This window comes from Melitaea cinxia, chromosome 14, assembly GCF_905220565.1.
Source record: "Melitaea cinxia chromosome 14, ilMelCinx1.1, whole genome shotgun sequence".
Taxonomy (NCBI): domain Eukaryota; kingdom Metazoa; phylum Arthropoda; class Insecta; order Lepidoptera; family Nymphalidae; genus Melitaea; species Melitaea cinxia.
The window spans coordinates 8,287,876-8,303,272 of NC_059407.1; the positions used below are offsets into that span (position 1 = coordinate 8,287,876).

General features: G+C 35.8%; 2 protein-coding genes across 2 annotated transcripts; both read left to right on the forward strand.

Annotated features, from left to right (window-relative positions):
- The first annotated feature begins 6,208 nt into the window (after window positions 1-6,208).
- Window positions 6,209-6,809, forward strand: LOC123659861. The gene has a single exon (XM_045595027.1). The coding sequence runs from the start codon at window positions 6,274-6,276 to the stop codon at window positions 6,736-6,738; it is 465 nt and encodes a 154-aa protein (XP_045450983.1). The 5' UTR covers window positions 6,209-6,273; the 3' UTR covers window positions 6,739-6,809.
- Window positions 6,810-11,991: 5,182 nt separating this feature from the next.
- On the forward strand, window positions 11,992-12,654 carry LOC123659694. Its single transcript, XM_045594884.1, has one exon. The coding sequence runs from the start codon at window positions 12,059-12,061 to the stop codon at window positions 12,584-12,586; it is 528 nt and encodes a 175-aa protein (XP_045450840.1). The 5' UTR covers window positions 11,992-12,058; the 3' UTR covers window positions 12,587-12,654.
- The last annotated feature ends 2,743 nt before the right edge of the window (window positions 12,655-15,397 follow it).

A 15,397-nucleotide genomic window follows, 5' to 3' on the forward strand; every position in this document is an offset into this window, starting at 1 on the left:
AAACAATGTCAGCATAATCTAATAAGGGTAGCAGTAAGGAATTAGTCAAGGCAACTTTGGTTTTAAAGGGGAGAAAGTTCTTCCAACGTTTTAGCGAACTTATTGTTGCAAAGACCCTTCGACTGACTTCGGCAACTTGAGGCGCCCAGGTAAGAGTCAATTAATAACCCCAGATCTTTAACAACAGGAAAATGTGAAAGAACGACGGAATCGAATAAGATGGTAGATAAGTCGAGTGAATTAATTTTGGATAGCTAATATGAGTTGCCAATACCAGTTACTTGAGATTTATTTGGATTAATCAGTAGACCGCATGAATGACACCACGTAACGATTTTATTTAATTCAATATTTAGAGTAGTGATAGCATCAGCGATGTCAGCAATAGTTGTAGTAACATATAGTTGCAAATCATCAGCGTAAAAGTGATGTTTTACAGTGAGAAGTGAAGACAAAGAATTGATAAATATAGAAAAGAGCACGGGTGACAGAACTCCTCTCTGAGGACCCCACAGGGACTGTATTTAAATTTATTTATTTTTCGACTCTTTCATAAAATTTCCTTTAATCTGACTTTATTAGTTAAAAAGAAATCTACAAAATTAGTCACTCAGTCAGTCAGTTCAGTAAGTTTAATTTGTTTTTTTTTTTAGTTTCAGTTAGTCACTCATTTAATACAAATTAATTTGTTTATTACCTTGATAAAAATGTAAGTCATATAGGTATCTTCATGATAACACGAGATGTAAATTAGAATGGGTCATCTAAAGTTGTTATAGTGACGGTGTAAAGGTTAACGACCTTATTACTGCAACTATTTAAACAAACTGTGGTTATGGTAGTTTAATTGTTGTTTATGTCTACAAAGTCATAGTCACGTATTTGAAATATTTAAGAGATATAAGATTAAATTCAAATTTCGAAATATTTGAACCTTTACTTCAATAAATATAAACTGTCTAAAGATTATTTATAGTTGTAATAAAACTGTAACAAATTATACGTACTTTGAAGATATTTTAAGTTTTTTGGAAGACATTGTAATCGATACTGTATCACGCTTCAGCTTATAATATCCCACTACTGGGCATAGGCCCCTTTCCCTATGTAGGAGAAGGATCAGAGCTTAATCCACCACGCTGCTCCAATGCGGGTTGGCGGATATATTCCCTACTATGAGTAACGATCGTTATCAGGTGTACATGATAACAACCGGGACCGACCTAACGTGCTCTCCGAGGCACGGTGGGGTGAACTACAAATACTGCACAAACACCCAGACCACGGCAAACACCTGTATGGCCAATACAAATGTTTGTCATGTGCGGGGATCGAACCCGCAACCCGACAACACCCCCACCCCTTTAAGGCCAAAACGAAGGTGCGCACAATGGCGTCCATACTGGCAAATGGTTTTCGTGAGGGCGTTAAGATAAGCCGATTAACGGTAGACGAAGCCCTTATGAACCATTTCGGAGCCATAGTCATGGCTGCCCGGCTATCGGCAGCAGAAGAGGTGGTCCTCATCGGAGACGTAAACCAGCTGCCGTACATCGACAGGGAAAACCTGTTCGAGATGCGGTACAGCAGACCTTACCTGACAGTAGGTATCTCATACGAGCTGTCCTGCACGCATCGAAACCCAAAAGACGTTGCTTTCGCCATCAGTGAGGTGTACGACGGGATCTACAGCTCGAGCCCGATCATCCACTCGTTGCGCATGGAAGGATTCACCGACTCACGAATACCAGCAGAACAGGACCGGACCCTGTACCTGACTTTCACGCAAGAGGAGAAGAAGGCGTTGATAGGTCGGAGATACGGAGCTGGGGAGGGGTCGAGAATCCTGACCATTCATGAGGCGCAGGGACAGACGAGTGAAAACGTCATTGTTATCCAGACGAGGGCGGAGAGGCTTCGAATCCATGATAGTGTCTCGCACGCGGTGGTCGCGGTGACTAGACACACTAACACCTGTGTCTATTACACCGACGACAAGGACGACGCAATTGGCTACTTCGTCAGAAGGGCGGTGGAGGCTAACCGTAGGCAAATTCTCGAGCACAGCCTCAAAATGGCGATCCATAGTAGGGATGCGAATGTTATTGAGGATGTGCTCGCGAAACTGGCGGCGGGCGCTGGTTTAGAAAAATGAGAGTGGCCGTCGACAATGCGGTAAATTAACAATGTAAGTCACACAATGTAAATTATAAAGCATGTAGTGCATTATAAAATTAATGGAGCATGTAGAAAAAAAAAAAAAAAACCATAGTCGTAAGTGATTATTCTAGTTATTGTTATTTAATTTAATTCTAATAATTATTCTAATTATTATTATTATAAAATTATATATATCTCTCACGGTCAGTTTTGGACTCACCATCGAAATAGGGAAAATAAGCTTTAATTCGTAATTCGAATGCAATGTTGAAAATAATACGCCTCAATACTTGAAAATTAAAATTGAAATAAAAAAAGGCATGGGCACTCAAGAGCCTATGGATGTTAAAATTTAAATAAGAAAAAAAAAACACCCCCACCCCACAACCCGCAGCCCGCGCAACAGGCAAATCCATAGCTGTGACCGTTGCGCCAACGCGGCGTTTATACTGTATACAAAAATGTATTCTTTGTTTATTATATTCTGTTTGCATGCATAACCAGAATCAGAATCTTGGTTGCGAATACTGTTTTTAAATTTCTGTGTGAAATGAAAATGAAAATTAGGTTTAGAGAATTTATTCTCAAAAAGAAAATTAAACACGGATTAATTTTTATTTATATTTAGGAGTTAGTACTAGGCATCTTTTATTTGGAAATTAGTTAAGAGATAGGGCGTAAGTCAATATGTGTACTTAGGTCGTAACGAAAATACGTTTTTCTATTTTAAAAAAATTCAGATTTCATAAACTTGAAACTCAGAATGTAATGAAACTTAAGCTAAAGGCATACTCTATTTAATAGGCTTAATAGAAGAAATAGAAAACATTCAATCAAACGAAACTCTTAAGCTTTATAATATTATTAATTAGATTTGTAATTCAATTCTGTCTCATTTGCATTTTTTCTGTTTTGAATCTAGATTGAAATAAAGAGGAAATTTATCATTTTGATAATGTGCTAGGGTCAATTGATCCTACGACTTTACTGATAATTTGACTAACTTTATACTATAAAGTATTAAAAATTGCAAAGTTATAAAATGATGTGTGATTTAAGGCAAAAATTTTACACTATGATTTCATACTGATTGTGTTATTTTATTATATGAGGTAATTGTCAATCATCTTTTCTGCTGTGTATTATTTTGTACAACAAAACATGGAAAGAGCATTCTAATCCTGAAAGAACCTCTAACGCCACATGCGAAGGTTAAGTATTAATTGTGCTGCTTTACAACCACGTTGATTTTGGACTGATAATTATATATATCCCTTGTCCAGAAATCACTGCGAAGTTGATAAGTTCTTATCACCCTCTGACTCTCTCTTGCAGTGGTTTTTGCTACTCTTATTGAAAAAAAGAAAATATACTAATATTATAAATAAGTTTCTAACTTTGTTTGTTTGTAGGGGCTATTCTTCGCAAATACTGATCCGATTACGAAAACTCTTTCACTAACAGAAAGCTACAATATTCAGGTGTGATTTAATTGTGATTGAACAAAAAAATCAGTGAAAATTTTTATATATAAAATTCTTGTGTCACAATGTTAGTTACAATACTCCTCCGAAACGGCTGGATTGATTTTTATGAAATTTTGTGTGCATATTGAGTAGGTCTGAGACTTGGCCAACATGTATTTTTTATACAGCTAAGTAATAGGGGAGGGGAGATTAAGCGGGGTTAGTGACATATATGGCAAAACAACGTTAGCGGAGTCAGCTGGTGTGTTATAAACTACAATGCATGTTTCAACATTGACGTAATATAAAGACCTGATTTATGGTATACCTAACGTAAGAACTTAACAAAAAAATATAGCAAAGATACATGAGAAAGAAATTGATATAACATTTTTAGGCTTCAAAAGAATCAAAGAACAAATGTTCTTGTTTAAGGTAAAATATTTCATCTGTAGTCTTCAAGAGTTCATCGAAGTTGTAATATTAACCACATCAATTAATCTCCTTCGTGTTTTCTTCATTTTACGTAAAATTGGCGAAATAAAATGTGCTACTTTGGTGCTATTGGAAGCCATTAATATAAGTGAATGAGTAAATCAGATGAATAATTCATGAAAAAAACAAAACTTAGATCAAATTCTATTAAAAGAACTATATTATTTTCCAGTAATACAATACAGGTCGGTACGAACCCCACGAATGCGGAGTTCGTCGACCGACCTAATTGCTGTTATTTGTATTTTAGAGAACGCTTATTTATATCACATTTATATATTAATTTTGGAAGCAAAAAATTTGTACCCTTTTTTACGAAAATTGCGCAGACGGAGCAGTATGAAATATCGCACACTTAATAAATGAAAATAAAGAACTGTGTTTTGAAATTTTTCAATTAGATTACAGACTTTGACAATCAACAAAAGTGTATAATATATCTATACATATAATAAAAGCGAAAGGTCACTCATCACGAAATCTCTAAAACTATAACACCTACGAACTTGAAATTTGGCAGGTAGGCTCCTTATAGGACGTAGACATCCGCTAAGAACGGTGTGTCAAGTGTGTCAAATACATGGTAGGGTGTGTAATGTTTATTTATTTATTTAATGTATATTTTATGCATAATTTAAAAAAAAACATGAGCATTCTACACTTCTTCTCTATATAAACTACTAGCGGCCCGCTCCGGTTTCGCACGGGTATAAAATATAATTATAGTCTATGTCATTCATTGAAAAAATGATTAAAATGGATCCAATAGTTTTGATTTATTCATTACTGCCCGTGGCCCGCACGCGTTAACTTTAGAGTAAAAGCCGTCCGGAACCGCCGCAAACGCTATATGCTGTAAAGGGCCATTACAGATCTATAATATAAAAATGAGTCGCTGAATGTGTTGCTAAGCGCAAAACTCGAGAACGGTTAGACCGATTTCGCTAATTCTTTTTTTAAAATGTTCCTTGAAGTACGAGGATGGTTCTTACGGAGAGAAAAATTCTAAAAAAAAAAATTTAAAATTTCTCGAAGAAGTCTAAAAACAACACTTTTCTATACTCCCATACAAAAGATTTGTGATAATACTTAAAAGTCAATTTGAACTTTAATACCATACGATAAAGTTTGTGTTAGGCGATACGAAGTTCGCCGGGTCAGCTAGTCTATAATAAATCAACAATGTATTTAAGGTATTTAATTAGATAAGGATTAATGTTGTATTGGTTAAAATTGCTTTGAAAATTAGCCATTATTTGTCGTAAAAAGTAAATGACGAAAAAATGTTATTGTGGGATGTCCATAAGAAATAGACATATACCATAGCAAAGTTTTCTGTAAACCTTTTCAATGTGCTGCAAACCTTTTCAATGGCTGCGTTTGCAATGTAAGCGGAAAAAATGTAATTATTTACGACATCACATTGAAACCTTAAAAATAACAGTATTTCTCCACTATTTAATGGATGTTATTATACATATAAACCTTCCTCTTCAATCACTCTATCTATTAAAAAAAAACCGCATCTAAAACCGTTGCGTAGTTTTAAAGATTTAAGCATACATAGGGACATAGGGACAGATAAAGTGACTTTGCTTTATACTATGTAGTGATAAGTGTGCGAAATTTCATACTCCTCCGTCCGCGTAATATTCGTAAAAAGGGGTACAAAGTTTTTGCTTTACGTATTAATATATAGATTTTAAAATAAAAGACTTCAAATTTAATTAGCAAAGATGCAAAAGAACTGATGAATTTTATGTATAAAATTAGAACTTATCTACTTGATTGTATCGTTTACGCTTTTAAATGAAATATACTTTAGACATGGTGTACATATCAATGTTAGTAAAGTGAATGGATCTTTGTGATGCGGAAAAAGTTATGTAATTTGTTGACATTGTATAGGACTAATATTAGACGTTATAAGGTTTATTTTTATGTCTTATATTGATTATTTTCAAGTGTCGTTTGTCCTATCCTTGAAATAAATATCTTTCTCAATATGATGTTATAGTAATGTACTATTGCATAATCTTAAACGTCACAAAGCCATCTGGAATATGTCCTACAAGTTCAACCGGTATAAAAGGCTAACCTATCGAGGAATTCTTCACAGTTAGCTTTTGAACTGATAACAGCACAGACCAAAATGTTCAAACTGGTGGTGTTGTCTGTCGTATTGGCATTGGCGGTAGCCAAGGCTTCCGTCGTTGCTCCACTATGGGGTGGCTTAGCTACACCCTGGGCGGCACCTTGGGCTGCACCTTGGGCTGCACCTCTTGCTGTGGCTGCACCGATCGGCGCTCACAACTACAGAGGTCCATTGTCACTCGCCCCCGGTCAGCCCGCTAACATCCTAGCTGCTGATGGCAGGCCACTTGACACCTTGGACGTAAACGTCGACCGTGCTGCTCATTTAACCGCCAAAGCTATCGACCACGCTGGAGTTCATTTGTTAAAGAAGAGATCGTTAGTCGCCGCTCCTCTGGTAGCTGCTCCAGTAGCTGCTCCTGTAGTGTGGAACGGTGTGCACGCTGCACGTGTCCTCGCACCCGTCGCCGCTGCTCCTCTTGCTGTGGGGTGGGGACACGGAGCCTGGGCTCACGGTTGGTGAAGAGCAAACACACATTGAATTAGGATAAGGTCAAAGAAAATAAAATTAATAAAGAGAGTTAGTTACCTGTATATTTTCTTTTATTTCATTTTTATTTATTTAGAATAATGACCCTAGCACAATGTTTTTCAAACAAAAGAATAAGGCAACCTTTTAGAATTTTTTTTTATTCACTTATCTATTCACATAATTAACCCGAATTTGACCAGTTTATGAAAGTTCTTGGTTCAAAGACATACAACACTAGACACATCAGTATTCACGAAAAATGTTTTGAAAATTAAATGTGAAATGAAATGTGACAGAATTTAACTCACAAAGTACGAAAAATAATGTTGAATACTTATAGTGATTGATTACTGACAAAAGGGACAACAACTTAACAAATATCGATTTTCACATTTTTTTTACAGAGTTACACTTTGTAAAAAAATATTTTTTTGAATATAGCGGATAGAAAAACGTAAATTACCAAAAAAACGTTAATTTTTTCTAATGATGCCCACGTTAAAAAAAGGTATATAGCTCGACTTAAATATATAGTGATATATATAAGTCAAGCTATATACCTTACTTTATGAGTGCATCACAGTAAGCACAAATATTATACCTATAATTTGCAACAGCTTAAAGCGCTGAAAAGCTTCACCCTCAGCATCGCTACCGTTTTGCTGTTTCACACCCTTACGTCGTTTCATAAGGAGTAAACTCAGAAACAACTACTTTTATAACTAACTAGCGCCCCGCAGCGTTTTTGCACGGGTTGATTTCAATGGCAGCGAAGCGCGGCCACGGGTCGTGGTCGCATAAAGCGAGATTTTTTTAAAGTTAAAATGAGTATAGCTATGCTTAGAAGATAGACATATATCTACTATAGCATACTATGCAATCAAGATCTTTTTTGTAGAGCTTTAAAAAAGGAATAATTCGACCATACATTGTTTTATTATATAAAGGTAAAGTAGTAGGTTTAGATAAGAGCTTATTTTCAATAAAAGCGAATTTAATTCGATTTCTTTAATGACCATCATATATATACTTATAATATAATATTTCAACGAATGAAATAAAATCATACCTGCTAAATTTTCCACTCATCTATTGGCAAAAATCCCATTAAAACCCCATTCAATAGTTTTTGAGATTATTTTGAACAGACAGACACAGTAGGAGAATTCGTTTGGTTTGGTCGTTTGGTAACTACATCAAGCTATCGTAGTCCACTGCCTCTTTAAGTTTGCGTTAAATATCTTGGTCCCTCGCAATTGAATCCTCCTATCGGCTACGTTCTCGAAGTTGTTGCGGCGAACTTGAATTGTACGGCCTAGATAGAGATAATCCTGAAAAACTTCTAAAAGGGTACCATCGACATTAACATAATTAAACATAAATATTGTTTTGTCCAAATTCATACCGAGACCGACTCGGCAGGAGGATTCGTTTAGGTCGCCCAGCATTTGGCTTAGCTCCTTCAGTGTCTTCGCAAAAATGACGATATCGTCGGCGAACCGAAGGTGAGAGATGTACGTCGATGCTTCATCCCCCGAATCCAAGATCTTAACGACCTCCTCCTGCTCAAATGTAAACAGTTTCCGTAATATTACATCTCCCTGTCTTACCCAGTGACGAAAGATAATGAGCATTGTTCGCTGGTCTTGGATATGGACGGTCATCATCACCGCTTCGTAGAGACATCTCAGTACCTCAATGTATCGCGAGTCGATATGACATCTCTGCAGATAATCTAAGACAGCCAAGGTCTCAACAGAGTCAAAGGCTTTCTGTTAATGGTCTTTTTTTAACTTGGACTCCTTATTCTGATTCATAAGCCGCATCTGATCCAAGGCTTCGGGAGGAAATTCGGACTGCTTCGTTGATTTCCTCGACGGAAAGTGTCTGTGACCTAGTGTATACGTATAGATCGTCTTTATGCCGTTGTTGATCATTTCGTCCACGTCGATATTCGTTTCCAGTGAATCGAATCGATTTTTGATTTCCAGTTGGAACTGCTCGGAGCCACATAGTATATTGGGGCACCGTGGGTTGGAGAGTAGATTTTATCAAGTAGGCTCGCTCCTTTCGGAGGCAAACTATCTCGTTAATCGTTACAGCATCGGAACTCTGCATGCCCACTGCATATATTAAAGTTCATTAAAAAGAGCTAATCTTGTACTCCTACTTTAGCGTTGAAGTCTCCCATTTGAACGTTGTAGAAGGCTGAAGTAATGTCAAGTATGGCGCTTGTAATATCTTTGTACAAGGCTTCGATTTCATCTTCAGAGTTTGACGAGGTCAGTGCATATACCTGTACCACATTTAGAGACTACCTGTCAGTGAATTTAAGTACTAGGTTGCTAGTGAGAGATCTGTGAAACAGAAAATCAACGTTACCTTGGGAAAGCTCATTAACTTTACGGAGGTAGAATAAGTGCCCGGAATCCAGGAACATCGTGTCCTAGCACTCTCTTTGCACTTCACATAACCCCGGTATACTCCAGTTAATACGACTTGGACTAAGTCAAAGTACTTCGAGTTCGGAAAGGTGATGGCCCAGCCACAGAGTGTATTGGGTGGCAGCCTCCCGTAACCCGGTGATTCTTCACACCCTTCAACCAACTGTTACTTCAACCACTGCCATTGCCAGGAATAGCGGGACTGCCGGAGACTGATGGTCTAAATTCTTGTCGCAATCTCATGTATTTTGCCCATAGTCACCACACTGGGCAGGCAGAATAGTGACCACAGGGCTGCCTTTATCGCACCGAAGACGCTTCTACGTGTCTTCGGTCTTTGTATTATAAAGCTAACAGTTGGATGGTTATCCAATTTGGTTTTGTATAATAATATATTATTAATATATATATAATCTAATTATTAATATTGTAATTATTGACATTTGTTTAGCGTTTATGTAATAATATATCATCTATGAATATGTATTTATTCTATGAGTTTTTTTCTTAATGGTAGTAAAAATCTGTCGATCTAGAATTGGATTTTCCAAGAACATAGTCTAGCTAATTCATACATGCCTCTAAAAATTCACACTTACATTACGAGATGTAACATCAACTCCGTTGTTAAGTGAACTGCCTTTTATTTTATTTTTTTAATTTCGCATACAATTTTGAAAAACCTTAAAGATTGGTGGAATTAGCAATAGAGAGTCGTAAGTTACTTATACACGCATATACAGATAGTCAAATGTGTGTGTATGTTATAAGATTATTTATTTACTGCGATTCAGGAATCTCGTGGAATGACACTTACATTACGAGTATGAGTTTATAACATATTTTTAAGGTTGCTCAAAAGTATGAAAAGGACTTTGTTTTAACAATAAAACTCTCAGATTGTATTAATTTATTTTTTAAGGGAAACTTCTTTATCGGCGTTGGAAAAAAAAATTACCGTCACATTTTTTCGGTTACGCGTCACATTTTTCCGTTACGCGCCATCTTTTTCTTGTCTTTCAATCTACCACGGTTGATTCGAATGGAGTTTCTACTCGGTTACTAAATCTTTTTTTTTTTTTTTTTTAACAATTTATGTACACTAGGAAAGCAAAAGGAAATAGCTCTTATAAACAATGCTGGTACAAAGGCACTACTTATCCCATGATGGAATCTCTTCCAGTAGTCCTGCTACAGGAAACTTATAAAACAGTCGCAAAATTAGCGTGTACAATCCAAACATATAGATAATAAAAATATAATATAAATACATAATTATACAATATATAAATAAATACATAATAATTTATACACACGTAGATACAAATAATACGATACTTATACATACATACATACACATATACGATACATAATATAATACATACGATAATAAATTCCAATACGCATAAGGGCACTTAATTAAATTGATTTTAGACTAGGATTGATTAAGGTAGAATTTTCTCACTCTTTTCTTAAATAGCGATAGTGTTTTGCAATCGCGAATTTCATATGGTAGGGAATTCCAAAGTCTAACGGAATGTACAGTAAAGGAGTAAGAATAAAATTCGGTACGGTGGGTGGGCATCTGAAGAAGAGAACGTTTAAGTGATCTGCACGGAGAATCATCGTCGTGAGAGAAAGAAAAGCGGTCCCGTAGATACGAAGGAGAACGAGGATTAAAAAGAGTCTTAAAAAGGAAACAAAGTATTCTAAAATTTCTACGATGGCGGATAGGTAGCCATTGAAGCTGTTTACGAAAGTGACTTACATGATCATATTTTTTGAAGCCGAAAATGAAACGCAAGCACAAATTTTGTAGTCGCTCAAGTCTGTTAAGCAATTCTTCGGTGGTATCTAAATAAGTGACATCGGCGTAATCAATGATCGGATGTATGAGAGTTTGCACAAGAGAAACTTTAGTCTTGAAGGGTAAAAAATTTTGTAGTGCTTTTAGAGAATGGAGCGAAAAGTAGTAGTAGTCTTGTGGAATGTAAACAATATATTTCATATTTTAGTTACCATATGCCATTAATAACAAAAATATATAATAACGATAACAACGATAGTAATAATTCTATTACAATTAATTAATAATAATAAGGTAAAATGAAATAATTGTATTAGTTGTATTCATGTCTATGATAATAAAAGCCTTTTGTTAAACTTTATCTAATTTAACTTTAATAACTAATTTCTGTAAAGTTGCACATAGTAGATCATTTTTAGAAAATATAGGTTTATAAGGAAGTTTCACTTCTTACGTGTGTACTGTAGTAGTACACGCACACATTTTTTTATTACATTTTTATTGTGTTAAAAGTTACCATAGCCCTTGGACGTCTGTATAATCGTAGTCGTATCACGTAAACTTTTTTTGTTTGAAGTCGAGATTTTCAAAATATAGGCCGAAAAAGTAAAAAAATACGTAAAATTTGACAAATAGACTTTAAAAACACTTTTTATCAGTCTGTTATAAACAAAATATAATGTATGTTTATTCATTTTTAAGTATTTTTTAAGAATTTAGGATAAACAACATACTTTAAGTAAGTATCGGTACAGAGAATGGACCTTAATGCAGTTCAAGGTAAACTCGGAAGTGTTATTATATTGTTAGAACTTTAATGGTACTAATTCAGTACGCTGTAAGGTCTAATATGAGGTTTTGTTTTTCTAAAATCTGCTATGTCTGCGCTACCCTTGCAACTATTTTCTTTCCGAGTACGGTTGACCAACGCCTTGTTGTTTATTACATGACGTCACAAAGGTATTTCGACTAACGCCTCCAAGTTCATTTAGTATAAAAGCTATGCCTAAATAGGACTAAATATCAGTTATCTGTTAAACTCATAGCAACACAGACCACAATGTTGAAGCTGGTGGTGTTGTCCTTCGTCATTGCCTCCGTGGCTGCTAGTGGTATTGCACCTCTATGGGGTGGTCACTTAGCTGCATCTTGGGCAGGACACGTGGCTGCTCCCTGGGCAGCTGCTCCTTGGGCTGCCGCTGTTGCACCTGTAGCTGCTCACGTCGCCACTGCTCCTCTTGCACCAGTGGGTGCTTACAACTACAGGGGTCCTCTTTCTTTGGCTCCTGGCCAGCCAGCTAATATTTTGGCTCATGACGGCAGACCACTTGATACTCTTAGTGTAAATGTTGATCGGGCTATTCACTACACTGCGAAGGCGCTTGATCATGGCGCTATTCACCATCTGAAAAAGAGATCAGCCGTCGCTCCTTGGGGTGTCGTTCCATGGGCTGCTGCTCCTTTGGCAGTTGCATCACCAGCAGTTGCTTGGTCTCATTCTGCACACGTTGCTGCTCCAGTAATTGCACCTGCTGCTGTCGCTGGACACATCGCCCCGTGGGGTTTGGGACATGGAGCACATTGGTAGAAAGTACAAAGGAAATATACCCTAGGATCTTTTAATCGTTACATGGTAATAAAAGAGAGTTATTCACATTTATGTATTTTTTTTTCTTTTACCTGTTACAGTTTACTTTTAAAGGTGCCTAAGAACAGATAAATATAAATGAGTCTATAATAATATACAGGAAGGAGCCTATTTTCTAGGCACCGTAAATTTTTATTGTTGAGCAATTGTATTATTTTGATATTACATACGAAATACATTTTGACTGCCTTAAAACCAAAAAGAAATCATTTCAAAAATATCTGATTGTTTTTATAATGATACTTTCAGTCAGTAAACCTCAAACAAAAATGCGGTTCGGGTTTATAAGTTTTTTTTTTTTACAAAACGATTTAAATTTTTTTTTCGTTTAGAACTATAAATATAATTTTTTATTACTTAGGACATACCAATATGTGATGAAAACTTCGCTTCAGCCTGTAATATTTGTATTTAAGAGAGATATAAGATTAAATTCAAATTTCGAAACATTTGAACCTTTACTTCAATAAATATAAACTGTCTATAGATTATTTATAGTTATAATAAAACTGTAACAAATTATACGTACTTTGGAGATATTTTAATTTTTTTGGAAGACATTGTAATCGATACTGTATCACGCTTCAGCCTATTATAATATCTCACTACTGGGCATAGGCCTCTTTCCCCATGCAGGAGAAAGATCAGAGCTTAATCTACCACGCTGCTCCAATGCAGGTTGGTGGATATATTCCCTACTATGAGTAACGATTGCTATCAGGTGTGCATGATAACAACCGGGACCGGCAGCTTAACGTGCTCTCCGAGGCACGGTGGGGAGACTCATAAAGACTGCACAAACACCCAGACCACGGCAAACACCTCTATAGCCAATACAAATGTTTGTTGTGTGCGGGGATCGAACCCGCAACTGCCAGCGCAACAGAGACAATCCATGGCTGTGACCGTTGCGCCAACGCGGCGTCGTGATGAAATCAAGAGCGAGCTTGGGTTTCGTTCTCGCTCCCGTTCTGCCGCTTGCAAATGCATAATGCTGCAGAAGGAGGAATCGGATTCATATTCCTATATTGAATTATTATAATAACAAGGTAAACGTTAATAAAATATACAATTTAATTTTTCTTTTCTTTTTTCGCATTTAATGAATCTTTTTTTCGGAATAATTATAATAAAATTTTAGAAAAATATAGTCTGGAATAACAATCTGAAATGCGAGTATATTTTAATATGTTGAACTGTATTAGACCAAGTGACGAACACATTACATGACAAACAATGAGGCTTTCACTTATAAGTCCTTTTTTTATTCTATGCTCATCGGGGAAATAATCTTTTTATATTTTGTGTATTGCAGCAGTTATTTCTAATTGGCCGTCAATTTCAAATTATTTTTATCGTACACTGGTTGATGACTTTAAAAATACTCTTATACCGATATATATAAACCGATATCTGTTTTATCGATGTCACCAATTAATTATCAGATTTCTACTCGATTATAAAACAGAGTCATCATCTGTTATGGTTAATGATCCGACATCTGTCATAAAAAAAATTAAATTAAAAATTAAAAAAACACCTTACAATAACCTGAGTTGCCTTTAAAAAGTAAAAAATAATAAAAGAAACTCAATCTTAAAGTACCTAAGTATAAAAATATAAAAATATATGAATAAAATATTAAAATTAAAATATAATAAAATTCATAATATAATTCGAATATTAAAATTCATCGCGTAGGGGGACCGCTCCTACTTATTTATTACCCACTATTCATTTTTTCATTAGTATTACATGCCTACCTAACTAATTCTTATTATTTGGGCAGAGGTCGTTGACGGTCGTATCCGAAACGCAAAATTTTGAAGTAATTTTATAAAAGTTTTCTTTTCTTAATTTTATTATTAAATTCATCTATGTTGCTTAATTAAGTTAGGTTAGTTTAGACTATTTGCCATAGAATTGTTAGGTATACTGAGGTAGGGCACAGCAGGAATTTCCTGCTCAAAATATAGAGAAGCCCGACTGAGGTAGTACCTCGACCTTACAGAAGATCACAGCAAAATAATACAGTTTTCAAGCAGTATTGTGTTCCTGTTGGTGAGTAAGGTGACCAGAGCTCCTGGGGGGGATTGGGGATTGGGTTGGCAACGTGCTTGCGATGCTTCTGGTGTTGCAGGCGTCTATAAGATACGGTAATCTCTTACCATCAGGTACGCCGTACGCTTGTTTGTCGACCTAGTGGTACAAAAAAAAAGTTTGGAGTGGTCCCCCAACGCGATGTATTTTTTTTAAGAAAGTCAAGCGTGCGTAAAGAATTTTCTTTAAAAAGGCAGCTGTCTAATGTTTGTCTATAAACCAATCAATAAATCAATCAATGTTTGTCTAACTGTCTCTAAGCCTAAGTCGGAGGACTACCGCAACCCACCAACGACCAATCTAAGTAAACCTTTGTCTAAGGTTTGCAGATAATAATTTTACAGTTGCCAGAAAATAATTTTAAAGTTTATATTAGAAAATGGTTTAATGGTTAAAACATATTATCGGTTCAAGATTATATTAATGATGAAAATGTGTGGTTACGATATGTACAAAAAAAAAAATCATCATCAATCTCAAAAGGAAAAACCGGACCCTTATAGGATAATTTTTGTTGTCCGTCTGTTTGTCTGTCAAGACTCTTTTTCTCGGGAACGTGGAGGTATCAAGTTGAAATTCATATCAAATACTCAAGTCTACTGTCCCTGGGAGCCGTTAAAAAATTCTACGCTAACGTAATCAAAAGATATA

Coding starts and splice junctions, on each gene's coding strand:
- LOC123659694 (XM_045594884.1), top strand. CDS start 12,059: ATGTTGAAGCTGGTGGTGTTGTCCTTCGTCATTGCCTCCGTGGCTGCT.
- LOC123659861 (XM_045595027.1), top strand. CDS start 6,274: ATGTTCAAACTGGTGGTGTTGTCTGTCGTATTGGCATTGGCGGTAGCC.